The following is a 27619-nucleotide window of genomic DNA, read 5'->3' as shown; positions in this document are numbered from 1 at the left end:
AGGATCCATGCTGTTGGCTTTCAAACCCTATTGCAATTAGAGAAACCATTAGCGAACAGCATGGATCCTGATCAGACTGCGCGGATGCACAGGCTGGGCTGGATCTATGCTGGTTGCAAAGCCACTATGTTGATTTTCTCATGGCTCAAATGCTTTAAGCTATAAAAATGTGTAACTATTGCATAAGGGTGTATCGCATTTTGTAAAATTCATTTGCATGGTATAGGAAACTATCCTAGTTTCTTTACAATAAGTTACAATGCTACAACTCTGTTCATGTGCAATGCCTGAAAATACTGTCTGTCTGGAATTATGGGACCCCCATTGGCAATATATGCATTTATGTTGCTTTGATAGGTTATCCCAACTCATAAGATCATACCTATTTTTAACTCATAGGATCATACTTATTTTTCTTTAAATTACTACTGTTTCTTTGCATGTTTTTCATCATTATGTGTTGATGTACTTATATCTCTATTTTATATGTAATCTTCATAAATTATGATCTTACACTTAAATGAATATGAATTAAATTGAATTTGACATATTGTGAATTTTCAAGTATCTATAATGTTCAGGATGTTATAGTAATGTCACAAGTAATGAACAGAGTAGCCATGTACATATTTACAGGAGACACAAACCTGAAAAGATTGGGTCCAAACACAATAGCCAAAGCCATAGGGCTCATCTTGTTCTCCCCTTCATTACAAGATACAATGACCAGGAACCGGATGACGTGTTTCAGGAGGTCGTAATGTTCCTCTGGCAACTCTTTCAACAACACTTTCAACTGGGATACACACTCTTTAGCATTCCGTTGATTTTCTGCAAGTAAAAAAATTTATTGAAATGTAAACTGTTCAAATAAGCCACTTCAATAATAGATAGAGACTGCCATTCATAAGGCAATCTCAGTAAGGCCAGAATGAATTTATAACAGCATTGAGTTTTCACCTCAGTTTCAATGACTTATTCATTTTGTTGGGTTTAATGGCTCATATGGCGACTTTCCAGCTTTTATGGTGGAGGAAACCCCAGGTGCCCCTCCGTGCATTATTTCATCACGAGCGTGCACCTGGGTAGAACCACCGACCTTCTGTTAGCCAGCTGGATGGCTTCTTCACATGAAGAATTCAACACCCCAAGTGAGGCTTGAACCCACATTAATGAGGGGCAAATGATTTGAAGTCACTTGGCCATAGAGGCCCCCTCAGTTTCAATGAAGTGTCTCACTTTGTGACAATGATCACATACTGTGGCATCATTCAGGCCCAAAAATGACAGAAGGCTAAGAAAGACCAATCTTAAAGTTCGCCGTCCAATCCCCCAGTCTCAATGACTAAAGATTAAACTTTCTTAACTGTATAAAGTTAAAGAAGCTGATAAAATAGTTCTGCACTAAGATGACAACATTTCCTTGGTGGCAATTACACCACAAACAGATCCCTGTTGCATATGAAGAAGTTGGTAATTCTTAGTGGAAATACTGAACTAAAATACAACTGAAAATGGCATTTTACCAAAATATAAATGGCAAACAAAACTCATGACTTTTTCAAGTATTGTAATCTGAAAAAAAATATTTGGAATAGATGCAATGAAAATCATTTCATTGTTGCCAAAATATCTTTCAGCTTCCTACATTTTCCAAATAGCTTGTAAGAAAAAATGCAAACACGGAAATAATCAAGCACAGCCTGCGCTTCAATGAATGCAAACATGGAAATAATCAAGCACAGCCTGCACTTCAATGAATGCAAACACGGAAATAATCAAGCACAGCAGGCCCTTCAATGAATCAAACACGGAAATAATCAAGCACAGCCTGCTCTTCAATGAATGCAAACACGGAAATAATCAAGCAAAGCTTGCGCTTCATAGACTAAAAACAGTTTTTTCTCCCTTTCTAGACAATAAATGATCATGTATCTTTATCTACTTGCAGACAAATTTCAAAAATTCAATAAATAAGTAACATTTGTCTGTAAATTGTATTTCCTCATCAAAGACTTGATTACTTTGATAGAGAAATGGTCATATATCAGACATAACACTCAGCAAAATATGTTGTAATCATGCAAAATATGCTTATATCGCGTTCTAGTGCCATTTATCACAACTACTTCTGTCACTGTTGATTGAGAAACACTTGCTATTGTTTATTTTCACCAAAACAACTTGCCAATCCAAAACTGTCTTTAAAGTGGTTCTTACTGAACGTTAGAGGCAAAATTCTATTTCAAGGCATTTTCAAGTACTTTCTTCACATTCTATAACATAACGTAATCGAATGGAAATTATTAGGGGCATACCACCTTAACTCATTTCACAAAAGTGCCTCATTCTGTGTACTATCTTAAACTTATTTCCCACAAATAATTGCCAATATCTTGTCACAGTAAAGAGAGGTGCGGAACAAAATGATCTCAGACAGAGATTGGCCTTGTTGTTGAAAACCTTGTTAGCACTAATGATGTTGTTTTAGTTTAGATTATTCTAATTTATTTTCGCTTGATTGTGAAAAAAGCTTGTTATTTGTCTGGAACAATCTGTTGTTGGCTTCCCTGAAAACAAAACCTGAGCCTACATTAATCACGTTACCAGAAAAGAGCTATCACAATTTTTCTTTGATTACCTTTAATATTTTATTAGCTTAGATTGCAGCAAAACAGACATTTCAGTGGAATCACAGTAGTAATGCTGGATTATGATGAAAATTATAATAAATCCAACAAGAGCTACCGGAAGGACAATGCTATTGGTTATCTGAAAATGTTTATCAAGTTACTGTTATATAAGTAAGTCTGAGAAAAATTAGAGGGTGTAAGATCCATCAAGCAGTTCATGAGAACTAGATGCCCATGGGCAACATGTCAAGCCCACCCTTTGACCCCTAACTGTGACCTAGACCTTTGAGATAGAGTCCGCCTCATTGAGTTGAACATTAACAGTTGCCAACGAGAAAATGCTTTTGTAACAAGAGGACCATGATGGTCCTGAATCGCTCACCTATCCCCACATGACCCAGTGTTCAACTGAGTATGACGTCGTTATTTCTATTATTTGACATAGTGACCTAGTTTTTGAGCACATGTGACCTAGATATCATCAAGATAAAAAATTCTGACCAATTTTCATGAAGATCCATTGAAAAATATGGCCTCTAGAGAGGTCACAAGGTTTTTCTATTATTTGACCTAATGACCTAGTTTTTGAAGGCACGTGACCCACTTTTAAACTTGACCTAGATATCATCAAGGTGAACATTCTCACCAATTTTCATGAAGATCTCGTGAATAATATGGCCTCTAGAGAGGTCACAAGGTTTTTCTATTTTTCGACCTACTGACCTAGTTTTTGACCGCACATGACCCAGTTACGAACCTGACCTAGATATCATCAAGCTGAACATTCTCACCAATTTTCATGAAGATCCATTGAGAAATATGGCCTCTAGAGAGGTCACAAGGTTTTTTCTACTTTTAGACCTACTGACCTAGTTTTTGACCCCACGTGACCCAGTTTCGAACTTGACTTAGATATCATCAAGATGAACATTCTGACCAATATTCATGAAGATCTCATGAAAAATATGGCCTCTAGAGAGGTCACAAGGTTTTTCTATTTTTAGATCTACTGACCTAGTTTTTAACCCAACGTGACCCAGTTTCGAACTTGATCTAGATATCATCAAGATGAACATTCTGACCAATTTTCATGAAGATCCATTGAAAAATATGGCCTCTAGAGAGGTCACAAGGTTTTCCTATTTTTAGACCTACTGACCTAGTTTTTGACCGCACGTGACCCAGTTTCGAACTTGACCTAGATATCATCAAGGTGAACATTCTGACCAATTTTCATGAAGATCCATTGAGAAATATGGCCTCTAGAGAGGTCACAAGGTTTTTCTATTTTTAGATCTACTGACCTAGATTTTGACCCCACATGACCCAGTTTCGAACTTGACCTAGATATCATCAAGGTGAACATTCTGACCAATATTCATGAAGATCTCATGAAAAATATGGCCTCTAGAGAGGTCACAAGGTTTTTCTATTGTTAGATCTACTGACCTAGTTTTTAACCCAACGTGACCCAGTTTTGAACTTGACCTAGACATCATCAAGATGAACATTCTGACCAATTTTCATGAAGATCCATTGAGAAATATGGCCTCTAGAGAGGTCACAAGGTTTTTCTATTTTTAGACCTAATGACCTAGTTTTTGACCCTACGTGACCCAGTTTCGAACTTGACCTAGATATCATCAAGGTAAACATTCTGACCAATATTCATGAAGATCTCATGAAAAATATGGCCTCTAGAGAGGTCACAAGGTTTTTCTATTTTTAGATCTACTGACCTAGTTTTAAACCCCGAGTGACCTAGTTTCAAACTTGACCTAGATATCATCAAGATGAACATTATGACCAATTTTCATGAAGATCCATTGAGAAATATGGCCTCTAGAGAGGTCACAAGGTTTTTCTATTTTTAGACATAATGACCTAGTTTTTGACCCTACGTGACCCAGTTTCGAACTTGACCTAGATATCATCAAGGTAAACATTCTGACCAATATTCATGAAGATCTCATGAAAAATATGGCCTCTAGAGAGGTCACAAGGTTTTTCTATTTTTAGATCTACTGACCTAGTTTTAAACCCCATGTGACCTAGTTTCGAACTTGACCTAGATATCATCAAGATGAACATTCTGACCAATTTTCATGAAGATCCATTGAGAAATATGGCCTCTAGAGGGGTCACAAGGTTTTTCTATTTTTAGACCTACTGACCTAGTTTTTGACCCCACGTGACCCAGTTTCGAACTTGACCTAGATATCATCAAGATGAACATTCAGACCAATTTTCATGAAGATCTTGTGAAATATATGGCCTCTAGAGAGGTCACAAGGTTTTTCTATTTTTAGACCTACTGACCTAGATTTTGACAGCACGTGACCAAGTTTCGAACTTGACCTAGATATCATCAAGATGAACATTCTGACCAACTTTCATAAAGATTCCATGAAAAATGTGACCTCTAGAGTGGTCACAAGCAAAAGTTTACGGACGCACGCACGGACGGACGATGGACACCGCGCGATCACAAAAGCTCACCTTGTCACTTTGTGACAGGTGAGCTAAAAAAGCGCATGTCTCCCCCAATGCAAAGTCCTATAGGCAAGAAGTCAATAGGGGTCAGGAGCGAAAGTCAAAGAGACACTAATGGTTGGCTGCAATAGGGATCATCTACTTGGCATGTCCAGTCATCCCGCTAAATTTCAACACTCTTGGCCTAGTGGTTCTCAAGTCACTGTTCAGGCTCCTGTGACCTTGACCTTTGATCAAGTGACCTCAAAATAAATAGGGGTCATCTACTCTGCATGTCCAATCATCCTATTAAATTTCAACATTGTAGGTCAAGTGGTTCTCAAGTTATTTCCAAAAAATGATTTTACATGAACAGGCCACTGTGACCTTGACCTTTAATAGACTGACCCCAAAATCAATTGGAGTCATCTACTCTGCATGTTCAATCATCCTATGAAGTTTCAACATTCTGGGTCAAGTGGTTCTCAAGTTATTGACCGGAAATGGTTTTCAATGTTCGGGCCCTTGTGACCTTGACCTTTAACAGAGTGACCCTGAAATCGTTAGGGGTCATCTACTCTGCATGACCAATCATCCTATTAAGTTTCAACATTCTGGGTCAAGTGGTTCTCAAGTTACTGACCGGAAATGGTTTTCAATGTTCAGGCCCCAGTGACCTTGGCCTTTAATGGAGTGACCCCAAAATCGATAGGGGTCATCTACTTTGCATGTACAATCATCCTATGAAGTTTCAACATTCTGGGTCAGGTGGTTCTCTAGTTATTGATTGGAAATGGTTTTCCATGTTCAGACCCCAATGACCTTGACCTTTGATGGAGTGACCCCAAAATCAAAAGGGGTCATCTACTCTTCATGACCAATCATCCTATGAAGTTTCAACATTCTGGGTCAAGTGGTTCTCTAGTTATTGATCGGAAATGGTTTTCAATGTTCAGGCCCCTGTGACCTTGACCTTTGACGGAGTGACCCCAAAATCAATAGGGGTCATCTAATCTTCATGACCAATCATCCTATGAAGTTTCAACATTCTGGGTCAAGTGGTTCTCTAGTTATTGATCGGAAATGGTTTTCAATGTTCAGGCCCCTGTGACCTTGACCTTTGACGGAGTGACCCCAAAATCAATAGGGGTCATCTACTCTTCATGACCAACCATCCTATGAAGTTTCAACATTCTGGGTCAAGTGGTTCTCTAGTTATTGATCGGAAATGGTTTTCAATGTTCAGGCCCCTGTGACCTTGACCTTTGAAGGAGTGACCCCAAAATCAATAGGGGTCGTCTACTCCAGCAGCCCTACAACCCTATGAAGTTTGAAGGTTCTAGGTCAAATGGTTCTCCAGTTATTGCTCGGAAATGAAGTGTGACGTACGGACGGACGGACGGACGGAAGGACGGACGACAGACGGACGGACGGACAGGGCAAAAACAATATGTCTCCTGGGGGAGACATAAATATAAACAAGATTCCTCAATGCATGTCAAAGTTATGGGCCATGGCCGGACAAGAACTGAAATGACCTTTGACCTCCAACTGTGACCTTGACCTTTGAGACAGGAACCTTGGGTTTGCGCATGACATTCTGTCTCACTGAAGTTAACATTTATGCCAAATATAAACAAGATTCCTCAATGCATGTCAAAGTTATGGGCCGGACAAGATCTTACATGACCTTTGACCTCCAACTTTGACCTTGACCTTTGAGATAGGAACCTAGGGTTTGCGCATAACATTCTGTCTCACTGAGTTAAACATTCATGCCAAATATATTGCTCCATGCATGTCAAAGTTATAGTCTGGACAAACAAATCCGGACGGACACACGCACATACACCGAACTGCCATTTGGATAACTATGTCTTCGCATCCTCAAGCGGGCTCGACAAAAATTGTTTAAAAGCATTTCTATTTTTCACTCTAGTATTCCCTAAAAGGCCAAGTGTCCCTATTTGAACAAAACTGGGATAGGATCTTACAATGATTCTAGAAGCCAAGTTTGATTTAGATCCATCAAGCAGTTCATGAAAATTCATTTTAAGCTTTTTTAAAACTAATTTTAACTCCAGTGGCCTGTAAAAGGGGCCAAATATTCCCATTCAACAAAATTTGCTGAGTACCTTATAAACGATGTTACAGACCAAAGTCTGATGAAGATCCATTAAGCAGTTCATGAGAAAAGTCCTCAAAAGTATTTCTGTATAAGCTCTAGAGGCCCCTAAATGGGGCCACATGCCCCCATTTGAATAAACTTGAGAGATCACCTTACAATAAGAGCTGAATTTAGGAGAGGACATTTCAATGATACTACAGACCAAGTTTGATGAAGATCCATCAAGAGTCATTAAAAGGTTTTCCTATTTTTATCTCAAACTGGCCCTTAACCATTTGAATGAAACTGAGGAAGGGCCTTGACAGGATGCTACAGACTAAGTTTGGTGTAATTCTGACCAGTAGTTTGACAGAAGATGTTTATGTAAATTGTGGAGGATAGACACTGTACCCAACACCATCCATCTATACGAAAAGTTCAGCTGACCTAAAAACATTATGTCTCATTTTATATAACAATTTGCAACAAAGAATTCTTATAACTGTAATTGCTCATTATTTTACAGTGTGCCAAGAACTGTCTTCTCATATTATACAGATTCCAGGGGTGAAAATCTATCTCTTACTGAATGTGTTGTCTGATTCCGTGTAAATAATGGACAACTTTATCTAGAAAGCCAGACAAAAAATATTTGTTGGCAATTATTGAACACAATTATTTATCAATTACAGTTCTTGAAAATGTTAACAAAACACAAATAGACAACAAAGTAGACATCAGTAGTTAATTCATTTTTGCTTCAATTCAATACCAATACAGTGCCAACCTGTCACAACATACATCAAATTACTAGTACAGCAAATTACTGTTAACTTTTAAAGTACTCTTAGTACAAAAGTAATTTTAAATTTAGGCTTATTCAAGTGCCATAACTCAAAAGCAAAGATCAGGTTATCAAACTTGGCAAAGATAATGGATTATAAATATTGTGACTAAGTTTGGTGAACACTGGATAAGCAGCATCCCAGAAATGCTAATACCATTACATGGACGCTGTTATTGTTTTGAAATCTTAAGTAATTAAACGGTCATAATTATAAAGCCACTCGGACAATCCAGATGGTTATTGAATTTGGCTGACATATTATATCCATTAGAACAGTGACCCAGTTTGGTGAAAATTGGATAAGAACGCAGTCAATTTTCGCAATATTTGAGTAATTCATGAACCATAACTCCAGAGATCTAGGAGATCTAGCTGGTTATCAAACTTGGCTGAGACACTTTGCGCATAACCATTGTGACCAGTTTGATGAACACTGGAAAAGAACTGCTCAAGTAAAAGATCAGAAAACTTTCATGGACGACACTGCAGGTGTTCACATAATAAGTCCCATTTATAAAAGCATATAACAAGAGCATTGCAATGCCAAGCAATATACGCCCGAAGGTATGACCTTTGACCCCTAAGTGTGACCTTGACTTTGAAGCGAGCCAACCAAAAACATGGCCCTGCATATCATCTCGATGTGGTTAACATTTGTGCTAAACTTCTAAGTTTCTTTAAAATCCTTCATGAAGTTCAAGAGTTACAGAGCCAACATGAAACAAAGTCATATGACCTTTGACCCCTAAGTGTGACCTTAACCCTGAAGCGAGCCATCCAAAACATTGTCTCGATGTGGTGTCAAGTTACAGAGCGGACACGAAATTTCTAATTGAAATACAAATGGACACCGGCGTCATAGCATAATACCCTCCCTTAAGAATATATAACAAGAGCTGTCAGTGGACAGTGCGCTCGACTATTCTCAGTGCTTGATAGTATAATATAAGCTATGAGTAAAACTTTAACATTACAATAAGCATATTCTAAGTAGAAAAGGGGCCATAATTCAGTCAAAATGCTTGATAGAGTTGTCTGCTCCTGTTTACAGACTGGGGTCATGATGGTAAACAAGTATGCAAAATATGAAAGCAATATCTCAATGGACTTTGAAAATATTTGGGGTAGTACGCAAACTTTAACATTCGTGTGATGCTCAAGCTCACGCTAACGCTGACGCCAGGGCAAGTAGGATAGCTCCCCTATTCTTCGAATAGTCAAGCTAAAAATGGCCTAAGATTATGTAAATGATTCTCTAACCCATTTCCTGGATAAATCCGGACTCCAAGTTTATAAAACTGACTATGCAGATCAGTCTCAGAATGCAATCTTTCCATTGGTTAATTTCAAGATTAAGAATCAACCAATCAGATGTGGAGTTTTGAGGCTGGCCTGCAAACTCAGTTTTATTACCTGGTATCTTGTATTGATTTCATAATTATGTCGAACAAGATTAAACCACAGCGTCTCTTGGCAGAGTGGGTAAAACTGTATCTACTGATCACTACCACAACCCAATTTATGAGGCAAAGATTTTCCCTACCTTCTTGAACAATAACAAATTTTTTAGTCAGGTGTTCTGGGATACAGGATTCTGGCAGCTCACGCAGGAAGAGTTTAAGAAGCCCTGCAACTGCCATAACATCATGATCCTCCTCAAAGTTAGCATCACCATGAAGGTCAAAGCTCGCCCTCATTTTCTCCACTACACGCTGACTTCCATTCACTCTAAATATACCTTCATGTTCAAGTCCTGAAAATGACAAATTGTTAACAGTTAAAACCACTGTATACATTGGAAGATAGTTTCCTGTGACTGGTACTCACTGGATGTTTGCAAATAACTTACAACTTACATACATAAACCTGGATAAAAAAACTCCTTCAGATAAGTTTCTATAATTGTTAAATGGTTACAAGGAACTTTGGGGGCAAGCTGGAAAGTAATCCATTCTTTCACAGCACAGACTTTCGTAAAGTTGGGAAATATGGCTGGACATTCGGTCCGGCAACATCTAGCAATCTGCCGGACCAAAAAAACAATCAACCGTACCGAAAATGAACTTGTAATGCAGAAGCAAAAAAGCCTCAGTAAACTACCAGTTTAACACGCTGTTTTACAAGCTAGGCATGAATCTTCCCCATTTATCATTTATACTAAGACAGAACATCTTCATTTCAAACTCATTTCTGCTTTCTGTACATTCGGCAGGCATGTTTTTTCATTAATTTCTGGATTCTGCACCAGTATTTTTTTAATGTTGCCATTTTGTCCAAGATATTGCGGTTCTCGGGATACAATAAATACCGGTCAGTTGGACCGCATCCGGGTGAAAAAACGGCAGACCGTGTCAAAATTTTGCGGTCATGTCCGTCGGACCGACAACTTTCCGGAAGTCTGCAGCAACGACCCAGAGCTGTTCATAACGTTCCTCATTATGTCACTGAAATACCTAAGACTGTACATTCATTATGGACAGTATTGAAACTATTGTGGCGGTTATTAAGAAACTTACACACATCTCTTTACTAAAATTCAACCAATATATGAACTAGATGCCCACGGGCAACATGTCGAGCCCGTCAGCTGTCAAAAGGACTGGGAGTTGCACACGACACTCTGTCTCATTGACTCATTGAGGCAAACATTTATGCCAAATAAAAAAAAGATTGCAAAAAGTTACAATATAAGTTATTTGTAGTAACAACAAAGGGAAGTAAATCTTAAAAAAAAAAAAAAAAAAAAAAAAGAATAAGTTCACACAAAAATCCTTACCAGTAGAGAAATACACCTCAAAATTGAATGTAACATGCATGTTGTACTACAGAAAAGTGGTCTTGATTTTTCCCTATGACTAGTAATAAAAAAAGTTACAATATAAACTATTTATAGTAACAACAAAGGGAAGTAATTCTAGATTTTTGCGCATGACACTCCATCTCATGATGGTGAACAATTGTGCCAAGTTACATCAAAATCCCTCTATGCATGAAAAAGAAATGCTCCGGACAATGTCATTCTTGTATCTGACCTTTGACCTCTAAGTGTGACCTTGACCTTAGACCTAATGACCTGGTTCTTGCGCATGACACTACATCCCATGGTGGTAAACATTTGTGCCAAGTTACATCAAAATCCCTCCATGCATGAAGAAGAAATGCTCCGGACAAAGTTGTCATTCTTGTATCCTTTGACCTCTAAGTGTGACCTTGACCTTAGACCTAGGGGCCTGAGTCTTGCGCATGACACTCCGTCTCATGATGGTGAACAATTGTGCCAAGTTACATCAAAATCCCTCCATGCATGAAGAAATGCTCCGGACAGTCATTATTGAATTTGACCTTTGACCTCTGTGACCTTGACCTTTGATAGGAACCTGGGGTTTGCGCATGACACTCCGTCTCACTGAGGTTTACATTCACGCCAAATATAAAAAAGATTGCTCCATGCATGTGAAAGTTATGGTCCGGATAAACTAATCCTGACGGATGTACGCACAGACGCACGCATGCACATACACCGAACAGCCAGTTGGACAACTATGTCTTCGCTTTCGCAAGCTGGCTCGACAATAAAAATAAAACTTTCTTTGGGTACCATTCATCAAAACTGGGTGAAAGAAAATATACAATCTACACTTTAAAGAACGAACACCATCAGGAAAACTGACATTTATTTACTGATATAGCTGGACTGCCTCTGTGGCCACCTGTCTTAAGCAGCACTTGCCTAAAGCAGCCGTCAGCTTACTTAACAAACCTACTTCTTTGTTCTAATATCAACTTCAGCAGCCACCAGCCTTAAGTAGCCAGACCATGCTGCTCCCTAGACTGGCTGCTTAATACAGGTTTGACTGTAATGCTTTAGTCACAAAGATTTTCACTTCATGGGAATATTATTAACTAGGTAATACTGTACTGCATATACACTAAAACTCTGCCCTTACCGTGATGTTCTATGTATGTGCAGATCTTCTTTACGATATACGGCACTTTATATCCTTGCGGTGCTCTTTGCACAAGCTCCATAAGCGGTACATTAAATGTTCTTGTTGCACCACCAAATTTTTTTCGAGTGCCTGGGCTCAACATTTTCTTTGATTTATCAACTGTGGCATTTGGGGTGAGTAGTCCCCTGGTCTGAAAATATAAAAGACGGACATTTATTAGATATTCATGATACAGATATTTCAGTGTTTACTGGTTTTCTTCTTTTTTTTTGTTTACAGGACTGGTTTTTAACCTTAACCCTGCTAAATTTCTAAAATGGACTGGCCTATTATTCAATTTGGGCAGTACGATTTAATATTCAAAGGGATGTTCAATGAAAATTTTCTGACTGAACAGTGAACAGTGCAGATCATGATCAGCCTGCACTGGTCAAAAAGGCAAAACCACTTGCCGCCAGCAGGCTAAGGGTTAAATAACACTTTTTGCACTTCAAGTTGTAATCAGCTAATCATTTGAGAAATGTAAACCAAATAAGGGTAAACTCTTCTGTACTTGACAATGTGATTGGGATTTTGGACCTAAAGGTCTAAATCTCGTGTGTGACACATCAACATTTGTGTAAAAGTAATAATCAGACCCGCAAGTGTGACACTGACCATGACGCTATTGCCATAGGTCTTACACATAACATAACCAGGGGTCACTCTGCCCCTTACCATATGACCTAGTTTTTGACCCCAGATATCCCAGTATTGAACTCGTCCAAGATTTTATTGAGGGTAACATTCTGACCAAGTTTCATTAAGATTGGGCCAAAATTGTGACCTCTAGAGTGTTAACAGTCAAATTGTTGACGACGGACGACTGACGACGGACGACAGACACAGGGTGATCACAAAAGCTCACCTTGGAGCACTTTGTGCTCAGGTGAGCTAAAAATGTAAACATTATATTTACTGACAAGATCATTGACAGAATGGTAATACTTTCAACCAAATTAAATATCAAATGACAAATTTGTTTCTTATAACCCTTTCCATTGGTCTAAATGCAGTCACATGACTGAATTCATAGACTGATAAATACTCATATCAACTTCATTTAACCTTTAGCCAGCGAGCAGCAAGTGGTTCTGCCTTTGCGACCAGTGCATACTAAGATCAGCCTGCACATCCGTGTAAGCTGATCACGGTCTGCAGTGTTTGCTATTCAATCAGTAATTTTTTCACTAAACACCCCTTTGAAGTGGTACTGCCCAAACTGAATCACAGACCAGTTCATTTAAGACATTCAGCAGGGTAAAGTGCTATAGTGGACGCAACTTGACCCTGATGGTTGACCTTTATATTATAATATATAACAAGGCACAACCTATTATTGAAAATGTGTGTACGTAAAACGCTGTATACAAACTCATTCCATATAAATATATACGGCCACCCTAAGCACCCCATATTTCTACAATGAAATAACCAATATGAATAATCGGCCTAAGGTCAACCATCGCGGTCAAGTTGCGACTACTATACTATTTAACTGATCAGCTGAAACAACACTTTGTGTATATTTACAGAATCAGGCAATCAGTGTAAGGTAAAGAAATTGACAGGATTCTCTAATGGGTCACTGTAACTATCGGTGACACACATTTTATCATTCTCGGCTACTCTTATATTTCTATTTTCTTTTTCAACAGAACAAAATATATGCTAATGGTTACAGTTTAAAGTAACACTACATCATTCCACTACAATTTTCATTGCTTATAGACCTACAGACTTAATAAAAGAGCAGTCATCAGCAAGAATCTGCCTATTTGCTTAGATCTTCTTTCACAAAAGTCTAGTTTTGTCAAATCAATAAAACGGCAATACCTGTATACCGAAATTAATTATTTAGGTTCCAATCTTTATAAATTTTACTACCTATCCAATTATCCTTACACTAAATACTAATTACTATTAAATCCGTTTTCTCAATGACAAATTTACTACAAACATGTTACTATAGCTGATTGCTTTACTATAACAATGTAAACATGATGTAATGTGAGTAATCATGACATCAAAGTTTAATGTTCTACCTTTTCCTGTTTTGAACGCATTAATTTCAGAGAGATGCTCATTTCATCATGTCCACCAATTGTAATTAATTACAATTTGTAATTACAATTTCTACAATAACATAATATATAAACAGCATGTAAATTAGGCAAGTAATAACTGTCTTGTCAAAGGAGAACAGGTTATAAAAATATAATTAAATACATCAAAACAACTATTTACATTAGGAGTAATACATCATTTTACATTGAAGAAAAATCCCACCCTTGATTCAAGTACTTGAAATTAATTACTTGATTTTAGAACATCAATCATAAACTGTAAACAACATCAATTATGTATAAACAATTCTATAACATCTTAACAGTGTATAGTTTAAGAAGCCAACTTCTGTTAAAAATGATCTTGTGGGAAATCCGTTAGCTAGTGGTACGGATTCCAAGAATTATACTTTTACATAAATTATATCATTTATACTTTTCTGGACCAGTTTCATCCAGATTTAACCAGAAACAACCTGAAAAAACTGATTTCAGTACAACTGTCATGATGAGTGCAAGTGCAACATTCATGAACTGTTTCCAAATATTAGTAAACTAGAAAATGCTTTTGTAAAAAAGCGCATGTCTCCCCCAATGCAAAGTCCTATAGACAAGAAGTCAATAGGGGTCAGGAGCAAAAATCAAAGAGACACTGATGGTTGGCTGCAATAGGGATCATCTACTTGGCATGTCCAGTCATCCCGCTAAATTTCAACACTCTTGGCCTAGTGGTTCTCAAGTCACTGTTCAGGCTCCTGTGACCTTGACCTTTGATCAAGTGACCTCAAAATAAATAGGGGTCATCTACTCTGCATGTCCAATCATCCTATTAAGTTTCAACATTGTAGGTCAAGTGGTTCTCAAGTTATTTCCAAAAATGATTTTACATAAACAGGCCACTGTGACCTTGACCTTTAACAGAGTGACCCCAAAATCGTTAGGGGTCATCTACTCTGCATGACCAATCATCCTATGAAGTTTCATCATTCTGGGTCAAGTGGTTCTCAAGTTACTGACTTGAAATGGTTTTCAATGTTCGGACCCCTGTGACCTTGACCTTTCACAGAGTGACCCCAAAATCAATAGGGGTCAATTACTCTTTATGACCAATTATCCTATGAAGTTTCAACATTCTGGGTCAAGTGGTTCTCTAGTTATTGATTGGAAATGGTTTTCAATGTTCGGGCTCCTGTGACCTTGACCTTTGACGGAGTGACCCCAAAATCAATAGGGGTCATCTACTCTTCATGACCAATCATCCTATGAAGTTTCAACATTCGGGGTCAAGTGGTTCTCTAGTTATTGATCGGAAATGGTTTTCCATGTTCAGGCCCCTGTGACCTTGACCTTTGACGGAGTGATCCCAAAATCAATAGGGGTCATCTACTCTTCATGATCAATCATCCTATGAAGTTTCAACATTCTGGGTCAAGTGGTTCTCTAGTTATTGATCGGAAATGGTTTTCAGTGTTCAGGCCCCTGTGACCTTGACCTTTGACGGAGTGACCCCAAAATCAATAGGGGTCATCTACTCTTCATGACCAATCATCCTATGAAGTTTCAACATTCTGGGTCAAGTGGTTCTCTAGTTATTGATCGGAAATGGTTTTCAATGTTCAGGCCCCTGTGACCTTGACCTTTGACGGAGTGATCCCAAAATCAATAGGGGTCATCTACTCTTCATGACCAATCATCCTATGAAGTTTCAACATTCTGGGTCAAGTGGTTCTCTAGTTATTGATCGGAAATGGTTTTCAATTTTCAGGCCCCTGTGACCTTGACCTTTGAGGGAGTGACCCCAAAAACAATAGGGGTCGTCTACTCCAGCAGCCCTACAACCCTATGAAGTTTGAAGGTTCTAGGTCAAATGGTTCTCCAGTTATTGCTCGGAAATGAAGTGTGACGTACGGACGGACGGACGGACAGACGGACGGACGGACATGGCAAAAACAATACGTCTCCTGAGGGAGACATAATTCTGGCATTGAGAGACATTACAGTCAACCCTGTATATAAAGACCACACTTCCACCTGCAAATTTTACTTGCAGAATGTCTATATTCCCAGGTACAGGTACACTACAAATGCTTCAAATGCTTCTAATCACAGGTTTAGGTACACTGTAAAAGCTTATTCACAGGTTCACATTACACAGTACATGCTTATTCAGAGCTTATGGTACACTGTAAATGCTTATTCACAGGATTAGGTACCCTATAAATGCTTAATCACAGGTTTATATTACATTGTACATGCTTATTCACAGGTTTAGGTAGACTGTAAATGCTTATTCACAGGTTTATATACATTGTAAATGTTTATTCACATATTTATGTAAGCTGTACATGCTTATTTACATGTTTAGGGTCACTGTAAATGCTAATATTCACATATTTATGTAAGCTTAGCCTGGCTCCCTGGCTGCATGGTTATTTTTTTAAAATAAATACTGCAAGCAAAATAAGTAAATCTTAAGCCTCTAAAATAGCACATTTTATCTGATGGCTGAACCATACCTATGTTCGGAGCCAGGGGCAATAAAAAATGCCAATGTAAAAACAACCACCTGGAGTTACTTCCCTCTTAATGAATAAACTTATATATATGTAAATAAGAACAAACATAGGGACGGGAGCCAGTCTAATGTAAGCTGTACATGCTTATTTGTAAATAGGTTTAGGTACACTGTAAATGTTTATGTTATTGTAAGCTGTATATGCTTATTTATAGGTTTATGTGCACTGTAATTTAAATGCTTATTCACTAGTTTATGTAAGATGCAGTACATGCTTATTTGTAAACAGGTTTAGGGACACTGTAAATGCTAATATTCACATATTTATGCAAGCTCCTGTACATGCTTATTTACAGGTTTAGGTAAGCTGTACATGTAAATTATTCACATATTTATGTCAGCTGTACAATGTCATGCTTATTTACAGGTTTATGTACACTGTAAATGCTTATTCACATATTTATGTAAGCTGTACATGCTTATTTACAGGTTTATGTATACTGTAAATGCTTATTCACAGACTTAGGTACACTGTAAATGCTTATTCACATATATATGTAAGCTGTACATGCTTATTTACAGGTTTATGTATACTGTAAATGCTTATTCACTAAGTTTATGTAAGCTGTACATGCCTGTTTACAGGTTTAGGGACACTGTAAATGCATATTCACTAGTTTATGTACACTGCAAATTCTCATATCAGAAATGTAATTTGCGGTACTAAGTAGTAAGACTTAGTGGTTCCTGTTCAAGTCCGACTCTTTCAAATGCACAAGCTTTATACGGTTGACAAAACTGTTGCCCAGAATCTTTTATATACCATGTATTAAACAGATGAACAGTCAGCCCTACCGTCTAAATCCTTATGGTTAATGTTGACAATAGGTAGGTTCTGATATGAAATGATACAAAACTAGAAATTGCTTTTGTAAAAAAGCACATGTCTCCCCCAATGCAAAGTCCTATAGGCAAGAAGTCAATAGGGGTAAGGAGTAAAAGTCAAAGAGACACTGATGGTTGGCTGCAATAGGGATCATCTACTTGGCATGTCCAGTCATCCCACTAAATTTCTACACTATTGGCCGAGTGGTTCTCAAGTCACTGTTCAGGCTCCTGTGACCTTGACCTTTGATCAAGTGACCTCAAGTTTTTTAAGTTTCAACATTCTGGGTCAAGTGGTTCTCTAGTTATTGATTGGAAATGGTTTTCAATGTTCAGGCCCCTGTGACCTTGACCTTTGATGGAATGACCCCAAAATCAATAGGGGTCATCTACTCTGCATGTCCAATCATCCTATTAAGTTTCAACATTCTAGGTCAAGTGGTTCTCAAGTTATTTTCCAGAAATGATTTTACATGACCAGGCCCCTGTGACCTTGACCTTTAATAGACTGACCCAAAAATCAATAGGTGTCATCTACTCTGCATGTTCAATCATCCTATGAAGTTTCAACATTCTGGGTCAAGTGGTTCTCAAGTTATTGATCGGAAATTGTTTTTACATGTTCAGGCCCCTGTGACCTTGACCTTTCACAGAGTGACCCCAAAATCGATAGGGGTCATCTACTCTGCATGTTCAATCATCCTATGAAGTTTCAACATTCTGGATCAAGAGGTTCTGAAGTTATTAATCGGAAATGGTTATCAATGTTCAGGCCCCTGTGGCCTTGACCTTTAACGGAGTGACCCCAAAAACAATAGGGGTCATCTACTCTTCATGACCAATCATCCTATGAAGTTTCAACATTCTGGGTCATGTGGTTCTCAAGTTACTGACTTGAAATGGTTTTCAATGTTCAGGCCCCTGTGACCTTGATCTTTAACGGAGTGACTCCAAAATCAATAGGGGTCATCTACTTTGCATGTTCAATCATCCTATGAAGTTTCAACATTCTGGGTCGAGTGGTTCTCAAGTTACTGATTGGAAGTGGTTTTCAATGTTCAGACCCCTATGACCTTGACCTTTAACAGAGTGACTCTAAAATCAATAGGGGTCATCTACTTTGCATATACAATCATCCTATGAAGTTTCAACATTCTGGGCCAAGTGGTTCTCTAGTTATTGATCGGAAATGGTTTTCCATGTTCAGGCCCCTGTGACCTTGACCTTTGATGGAGTGACCCCAAAATCAATAGGGGTCATCTACTCTTCATGACCAATCATCCTATGAAGTTTCAACATTCTGGGTCAAGTGGTTCTCTAGTTATTGATCAGAAATGGTTTTCAATGTTCAGGCCCCTGTGACCTTGACCTTTGACGGAGTGACCCCAAAAACAATAGGGGTCATCTACTCTTCATGACCAACCATCCTATGAAGTTTCAACATTCTGGGTCAAGTGGTTCTCTAGTTATTGATCGGAAATGGTTTTCAATGTTCAGGCCCCTGTGACCTTGACCTTTGACGGAGTGACCCCAAAATCAATAGGGGTCATCTTCTCTTCATGACCAATCATCCTATGAAGTTTCAACATTCTGGGTCAAGTGGTTCTCTAGTTGTTGATCGGAAATGGTTTTCAATGTTCAGGCCCCTGTGACCTTGACCTTTGACAGAGTGACCCCAAAAACAATAGGTGTCGTCTACTCCAGCAGCCCTACAACCCTATGAAGTTTGAAGGTTCTAGGTCAAGTGATTCTCCAGTTATTGCTCGGGAATGAAGTGTGACGTACGTACGGACAGGGCAAAAACAATATGTCTCATAATCGCATAAATTAAGCAGATGTACCTAAACATTCTATTTTGCTATATCATTGAAACATTGAAAATATGTATATCTACAACTATAAAAAGTTTCGTAAGACTTTCGTAAGAGACTTCATTGTGAAACTTCTTCTATAATTCAAAAAATCTCAATAAAGTACAATTTTCCCAATTAGAAGCCCAATGGGAAAATTGTCTGGAGGACCAATCACTTTCAAATAAGACAAACAAAAAAATCAATGATAATTTATGACCTTATCCTAAGTTTTTATATGTATAAAATGATGCTTTGAAAAAATATGGTTTAATAAAATTCTACATTTTAGAACAATACTTGTTTCAAATGTGCAGAATGACCTTAATTAAAGAGTGTAAGATCAAGTTTACCTGAACATGTAAATGTCATACTGATAGAATTAATTCTAATCTAATGCCAATACCCTCTAGCCTATTCAAACAGTCATATTTAAACAATTTACAATCTTGAATATTTGGCACACATTTCATTGATTTATTAAGATTTAAATTCCTGTTTATCAATAACACTTACCTAAGTATATTATCCTTTTAAAAAATTCCAGTAATTTGGTTCCTCGAGAAAAATGAAAGTCATCACCCACATTAAATAGTCATATTGGAACCTCCATGTAGGGACACACCCCTTTTTCGGACACACCCCTTTTGCATTTTATCAATGCAACCACTTCAGATTGTGCAAACAAAATAAAATAAATATACATGTTTGTCCCACCCTAAATCTGGTGCTTTAAGTTGAATCTGCAGGAAATAATTAGCTGAATATACATTATCAGTATGTATAATTATATATCAATTTCATATAAACAAATCGTAATCAAATATAGGCTAATATAATTTAAAAGAGGTGAAGGCCAAGATAAGCAAATAATGTCGAGGGTGTCCACATAAAAGGTTTATTGCTTTTGTCATCAAAATAATGATAATAAATTGATGAAATTTACTACCATTTCTCATAACTGTGAAAGCCTTTTATGATTCCAAACATTAATCTTTAGATTTATTGAACATGGTGCAGACACCAGAAATTTAATTGCCCTAGATATCCATTCACTTTGAAGTAAACTGTTGCATGCTAACCTAGGCATTTTTATTTATGTCTATACCCTTACTATATATCAAAAATTTCTGGTATATTTTTCTCCAATCTGACTTAAGTACTTGATCTTCTAAACGAAGATCTGAGAACAACCCATTCACATTCGTCTTCTGTATATTTTGGATTTCCAATATTGCTATTTTTAATTTCGTAAATCTATTTTGTTTGAACCAATCAGAAAACTTGTTCGAATTTCAAAGAGTAAGAAAAATTTGCAGTTAGTCCTGGGCTCGAACCCGGGACCTCTCGTTTACAGAGCAAGTGCCCTACCGACTGAACTAACCGGCTATCTGACATCTTTCGACATAAAAAGTGTTGATATCAAAACCCAAAGCTTTCTAAAGCTTGCAGAATGTTGTAAGGTAGCTTTTGATTGGCTAGCGGAAGAGTTGTCAGAACGAGGCCATCAATAGCTCGTTGTCAGATCCTATGCGTAGCGTAATAAGAGATGTACTTCAGTCAGATTGATTTTTCTCTACCCTACTTAATTTCAAATTTGATGTTTACTGTGGTTTATGTGTATGTGAATGTATGCACGTACCTGTAGTACCTGTAGTTCGCTACATTCTAACATAAAACTGATGTTCTTGTCACTTTTTGGGGGTGTTTTAAACAGGAGAGAAAACTAGTGTTTACAGAGAGATTCTCGCGCTCACGTGCTGTTAAAACACCTTTTTATATATAATATGCGCTTTCCGTGGCAAAGCATAATAGCATTACAGCCCTAAAACGGATAATTCAAACAGAAATGATGTCAATGTGAAAAAACAATGCAGACGTTCCAGTGCGTATCATGCAAACTGAATGATGTTGAGGGAAAATTTATTTGTTTATTAGTTTCTTACATGTTTAATGCTGGAATAGCCTTGACGCATGTTCATTTTGTGTTGTAACATCTTCAGAATCCCTCGAGAAATGTTGGTACCCTCGCCCTACTGGGCTCGGGCACCAACCAACCCCGAAGGATTCTGCAGATGTTATAACATGAAAAAACATGACCCCTCCATCCCTCCATAACAATATGCATTCGCTTAAATTGTTTGACAAGCTTAATGGAAAAGTTGAACAAGTTTGTCTTTATTTTGTGAATTACTCTCAATGCTTTGAATTTTGACACCTAAGATTCGTAACCATATATGCACATAAGAATGATATTGCAACCTCTCCAAAAATATTAATGATTTCACAAAACGCTCTTCAAACTATGCAAATTTATACTAATTCCTACAAAAAGTACATGTAATGAACGAAAAGTACATTAATGAATGGTACTATAATCAATATAGAACGTGAAACAAATTTATTTGATGCCAGAAAATCTGCCCTTGTATCTATCTCCAGAAATTGGAAATTAAATCAGGAGAACACATCTACATTCTGGCTGCCCTTAGCCAACAAAAGAACAAGCAAGTTGTATTAGTTATTGATTGTATGAATCATTGTTGTATCAGACTGCGGACTATAATATACTGTATAAGTGGATATATTCGTGGGTAAAAAAATTTACGCGTTACAGATTCCAGACATTTTGCAAGCAGAAATATTCGTGAATCACCGAAAACTTAAGCGCCAAGCTAAGTTGTTTATCTTTACTTGACTATAATGACATGCCTTGGTGAACACTGAAATTTAAGCTGGCTGATATTTTTACATATTTCTTGACTTTGCCCAATTTGTTGCGATCTTTTCCAATTTTATAGTACTCCCAGTATAATGTTTCTCCTGCAGTTTCTGTTAACTGTTCTATAGGATCTGAGAGGACGTACATTTAAGGGCTGTTTAAGCAAGTTCCAGTACTAGCCAACGTGAAAGCACATTCTTCCCGTATTCTTCTCATTTGAAGAAAAACATGAAGTCTAAGTTGGACAAGGGCCATAACTCCTCAAAACTTATGCAAATGAGTTATTATATCACAATTCATAACAATTATTATGCCGATATGATAACAACTTAAAAATTAATACAAAACTTGGTTATTTCAGCACACTTGACAGAAACATTGTATAACAGGGTTTTTCTTCAGCCGTTTTTATAGCCGTTATTGGGCTATATTCCCAATACCAAAAAGTATGTATTTTTCCCAAAATGAGTGCAAAAATTCCCAATCTACATTCTGAAAAAAATTTCATCAAAATTGCACAAACACTGACCAAATTATGGACAATTTTGTAATTGCAGTATCTTAAAGAGGTTGTACAATGTGAAACAAGTGTATGAGAAAGTTTTTAAACACATCCTACTGTATCCTATGGGACTAAATATTTCCCAATTTGGAACATTTACGTGTCAAAATTCCCAATATTGGGGGTACAGGCTATGTTCCCAAAACAGGAAGAACAAGGCAGTCTGAAAGACAGCTAAATCCCCCGCCAATGCTATGGATAGTGAAAGCGTAAACCTTTGACCTTTAGCTGTGACCTTGACCTTGAACTGACATGGCTGACTTATGAATTCTGCACAACGTCTATGTGAGGTGATCATTTGACCAAAGTTTCATGAAAATCCTTCAAGGGGTTTAGGAGATACAGAACTCAAACCTTTGACCTTAAGTTGTGACCTTGACCTTGAGTTGACATGACTGACTCATGAGTTCTTGATGCGGTGATCATTTGACCCAAGTTTGATGAAAATCCTTCAAGGGGTTAAGAAGATACAGAGTGGACACGAAATGGAAGGCTCAAACCTTTCACCCTAAGTTGTGACCTTGACCTTGAGCCAGCATGGCTGATTCATGAGTTCTGCACATCGCCTTGATGAGGTGATCATTTGATTCAAGTTTCATATGAATCCTTCAAGGGAATTAGGAGATACAGAGCAGTCACAAAATGGAAGGCTCAAACCTTTGACCTTCAGTTGTGACCTTGACCTTGAGCCAGCATGGCTGACTCATAAGTTCTGCACATTGCCTTGATGCGCTGATCATTGACCCAAGTTTGATGAAAATTTCAAAGGGGTCTAGAAGATAGGAGACGAAAGACATGAAATGGGAAAAGCTAAACCTTTGACCTTTAGTTGTGACCTTGACCTTGACTGACATGGCTGACTTATGATTCTGCAACGTCTTGATGAGGTGATCATTTGACCCAAGTTCATTTAATCCTTCAAGGGGTTTAGAGCAGAACAGAACTCAAACCTTTGACCTTGAGTTGTGACCTTGACCTTGAGTTGACATGGCTGACTCATGAGTTCTTGATGCGGTGATCATTTGACCCAAGTTTGATGAAAATCCTTCAAGGGGTTAAGAAGATACAGAGTGGACACAAAATGGAAGGCTCAAACCTTTCACCCTAAGTTGTGACCTTGACCTTGAGCCGGCATGGCTGATTCATGAGTTCTGCACATCGCCTTGATGAGGTGATCATTTGACCCATGTTTCATATGAATCCTTCAAGGGAATTAGGAGATACAGAGCAGACACAAAATGGAAGGCTCAAACCTTTGACCTTCAGTTGTGACCTTGACCTTGAGCCAGCATGGCTGACTCATAAGTTCTGCACATTGCCTTGATGCGCTGATCATTTGACCCAAGTTTGATGAAAATCCTTCAAGGGGTTAAGAAGATATAGAGCAGACATGAAATGAAAGGCTAAACCCTTTGACCTTGAGTTTTGACCTTGATCTTGAGCCTGCATGGCCGTTTCATGAGTTCTGCACATCGCCTTGATGAGGTGATCATTCGACCCAAGTTTCATATGAATCCTTCAAGGGAATTAGGAGATATAGAGCAGACACAAAATGGAAGGCTCAAACCTTTGACCTTCAGCTGTGACCTTGACCTTGAGCCAGCATGGCTGACTCATAAGTTCTGCACATTGCCTTGATGAGGTGATCATTTGACCCAAGTTTGATGAAAATCCTTCAAGGGGTTTAGGAGATATAGAGCGGACACAAAATGGAAGTTGTGACCTTGACCTTGGGCTGACATGGCTGACTCATGGGTTTTGCACATCATCTTGATGAGGTGATCATTTGACCTAAGTTTTATAAAATTCCTTCATGGGGTTTAGGAGATATGGAGCGGAAACGAGTGTTACGGACAGACAGACGGAAGGACAGATGGACGGACGGAGACCATTCCTATAACCCCTACCACTTGTGGCGGGGGATTAAAAAACCATGTGTAAGTTTCAATCTAATACGTGGTTTCCAGGGGTTTTTGTTATGACTGGGGGAAGGGGCCCCAGCCTGTCATTGGGGGAAGAAAATAGCGCGCGACGAGCACTTTTGGGGGATTTTTTTCACTCAGGGGGGAATTTACAATTATGCATAATAAACACTTTAAAGTATGTTTTTATTACATATTCCTGCAACTTTTAGCAACTATACACACTGTCACTTAGTAAAAGATGGGCATGCTCTAATGTTCACTTATCATTGTAACAAGGTGGGTGGGGAGAGTTGAAATGCTCAATTTAGCCGTATACAAGAAAGAAATCATTGAATATATAAAGGTCACATGGTTTTATTCACAAAAAAATGCTTTAAAATAAGAGTTGCTTTTGCAAGAGTCATCATATTATTATTAAATGCATACTTTTGTTGGCTTTTTATTTCAATTGTACTAGAAAATCTTGTAAGTTACGCATCAAAGAGTATTACCGCGAGACAAGCAAGACGCACACGGCATATTATGTGCGGGTCAGATACGAGATTTTATCAATTTTCGCGGTCAAAACCGGAACCTCGGGTCCACTGAACGCTCTTCTAACATTTTTCTACTATTTCTAAAGGTTTTCACACCCACTGAAAATTGTGAAAGACCGTCTGCAATTGTGAACAGGTCCGATATTCGGTCGGGAAAATCGCTGGGAGTAATCTCCCATGTTTTGTTTACCATTTCGGAGGGGGGAATTTTGGACGTAGGGGAATTTCGACTGCGGTAGGGGAAATCCTTGGTTGTGGGGGAAATCCTCGGCTGGGGGACGAGGCCGATATTCGGCCGCTGCTACAGAATAAAAAACAAGGAGCTGCGTTCAATAAACGCTTGATGCCCCCGGTGGCATCCTTGTAGATACAAAGCAACCTAAGTCCAAAACGAGGTCAAGGTCAAACTGAGGTCAAGTGATGTTTGAAGTTGAGGAATGGTCACAGGTTACATCTGTATAAGTATCAATCCATTCTTGTAAGCGGTATTGATGCTAGACGAGACGGGCCCATTTGGTTAACCAAGAGTTGGCCCATATAAAGCAACCTAAGTCCAAAATGAGGTCAAGGTCAAGGTCAAACTGAGGTCAGGTGATTTCTGAAGATGAGGAATGGTCACAGGTTACATCTGCATTAGTATCAAGTCATTCTAGTAAGGGGTATTGATGCTAGACGAAACGGTCCCATTTGGTTAACCTCGTACGGACGGACGGACGAACGGATGGACGGACAGAACGATCACTATATGCCTCTGCATCAGTAGATGCCGGGGGCATAAAAACCCTGGTTTCAATCTAATACATGCAGTTGTCACTGACATACAGCTTGATAGCTGCATTTGAAACCTTAGTAAAAAAGGGCCATAATTCAAATGAGATTCAATCAAGAGTTATATCTTACTTGGTTAGGTAAGTAGGTTTTATGACTGGGAACAGTCTCAGCATTGTGTGAAGTTATAATCCAATTGTTGTTACCAAGATACAGCTCGAGGCTTTAACCAAATTTTCTAATTTTTAAAAAGGGCCATAATTTGAATTAAATTCAACTAAGAGTTTTCTAACTTAATTATTTCAGTAAGCTTGGTAACTCAGACGCCTTGTTTAAAGTTTCAATCCAATACATGTAATGGGTTACCAAGATAAGAACTTTAACAAAGGCTGGACGCCAACTCACAGCTATCATTGCATGAATAGTAAAGTTAAAAACTGAAAGTTTTTTCACTCCTGTCTGCTTAACATCACATTTAATTTTGAATGTAGCTCTACAAATACTGTTAGTTTACATATTTAGTCAATCCAAACTCATTAAAAATGAGGACATTTACACTGTAAGTTAGTATAAAAAAAGCAAATGTTTTAGCAACAATATACACCGGTCACAATACAAATTTCTTTAGTATAAGCACTGCTTTACAAATGGAATGTCTAATTTGTGTTGTTACGAATCATATAAGGGTATTTTGTTTTTCTAAGTACACAACAAAAACAGTTCGTTCCAGGATAAACAGAACCCTGTAAAAACTTAAAATTATGAAAGTATACTCTAAAGTTTATTACCTCCACTAGAGAAAGTAGGGGTTCTTCTTTTTGTTCGGGCCTAGGGTCAACTATTAAAAAACTTACTAATTTTAAGTTATTTATATAACAACTAAGAAAATATGATCTTAATATTTAAAAAAAAAAAAAAAAATTTTCAACAAACAAAAATTTACACATCAAAGCATCTTTACAGTATTAATTGTCAAAATACACCTCACCACGACGAGTAATGATGCGGTACACAGAATAAGGGGCGGTTATTCGATTTTGCATGCTAGTAAAAAATTTTATTACAATATAAGTATTTTGTAGTACAAACAAGGTTAGTAAATTAAAGAAAAGGGAACTGCGCATGGGAGATTCAATCTCACATTTATGGGTGTTAATCTATGTCTGTTATAAGTTACTTCAAAACCACTTAGATGGAAGAAATTCGGAGTATTCTTTTTGACCATTGGAGCTCTAAGTTGACATGACCTGGACCTAAGAGGCCTGTTACTTATGCACTCTTTGTTACGGTGCATTAGAAATTTGTGCCAAAGTTCATTTTGCGTAATCTCCATGCATAAGAAGAAAGTCAGGCAAATTTTTCATTCTTGGTTCCTTTGCCATCTTAAGTTTGATTAATTAGGGACAAGGAACCTGTTTTCTGCAGTGCCCGTAATCATATAATATGAACAGTGTGGCAACTTTCAATTCAAAATCCCATCATATGCATGAACAACATAGTGCTTTTCCGGGACAAAGTTTGCAGTCTGTGTAGGTTTGCTTTAACCTATTGAAGTGCGACTTGACTTAGGACCAGGGACCTGGTCTTGCGCATGCGCACTCGGTCCATGTGAGAAACATATGTTGTTTCATGCCAAACTTTCAAACAAAATACTCTATACATACAAATAATAAACTCGGACAAGTCTACACTTGAATTTTACCTTTTCACTCTTTTAAGTTACCTGAGCTTTAACTAAAAAC

The 27619-nt window shown here is 37.9% G+C and overlaps 1 protein-coding gene across 1 annotated transcript in view; it reads right to left on the bottom strand.

Annotated features, from left to right (window-relative positions):
* LOC123564813 (protein FAM13A-like) overlaps positions 1–27619 on the bottom strand; it is a 109566-nt gene that overhangs the window by 56272 nt on the left and 25675 nt on the right. Inside the window, exons 3-5 of the mRNA XM_053527603.1 lie at positions 12007–12199; positions 9603–9812; positions 648–831 (exon numbers count right to left, since the gene is read on the bottom strand). Coding sequence (XP_053383578.1) covers positions 648–831; positions 9603–9812; positions 12007–12199 — 587 coding nt within the window. The remainder of the gene's footprint in view (positions 1–647; positions 832–9602; positions 9813–12006; positions 12200–27619) is intronic.

Source organism: Mercenaria mercenaria, chromosome 2 (assembly GCF_021730395.1).
Source record: "Mercenaria mercenaria strain notata chromosome 2, MADL_Memer_1, whole genome shotgun sequence".
Classification (NCBI taxonomy): domain Eukaryota; kingdom Metazoa; phylum Mollusca; class Bivalvia; order Venerida; family Veneridae; genus Mercenaria; species Mercenaria mercenaria.
The sequence above is the reverse complement of the archived record's forward strand: the minus strand, read 5'-3'. Positions and strand labels throughout refer to the sequence as shown.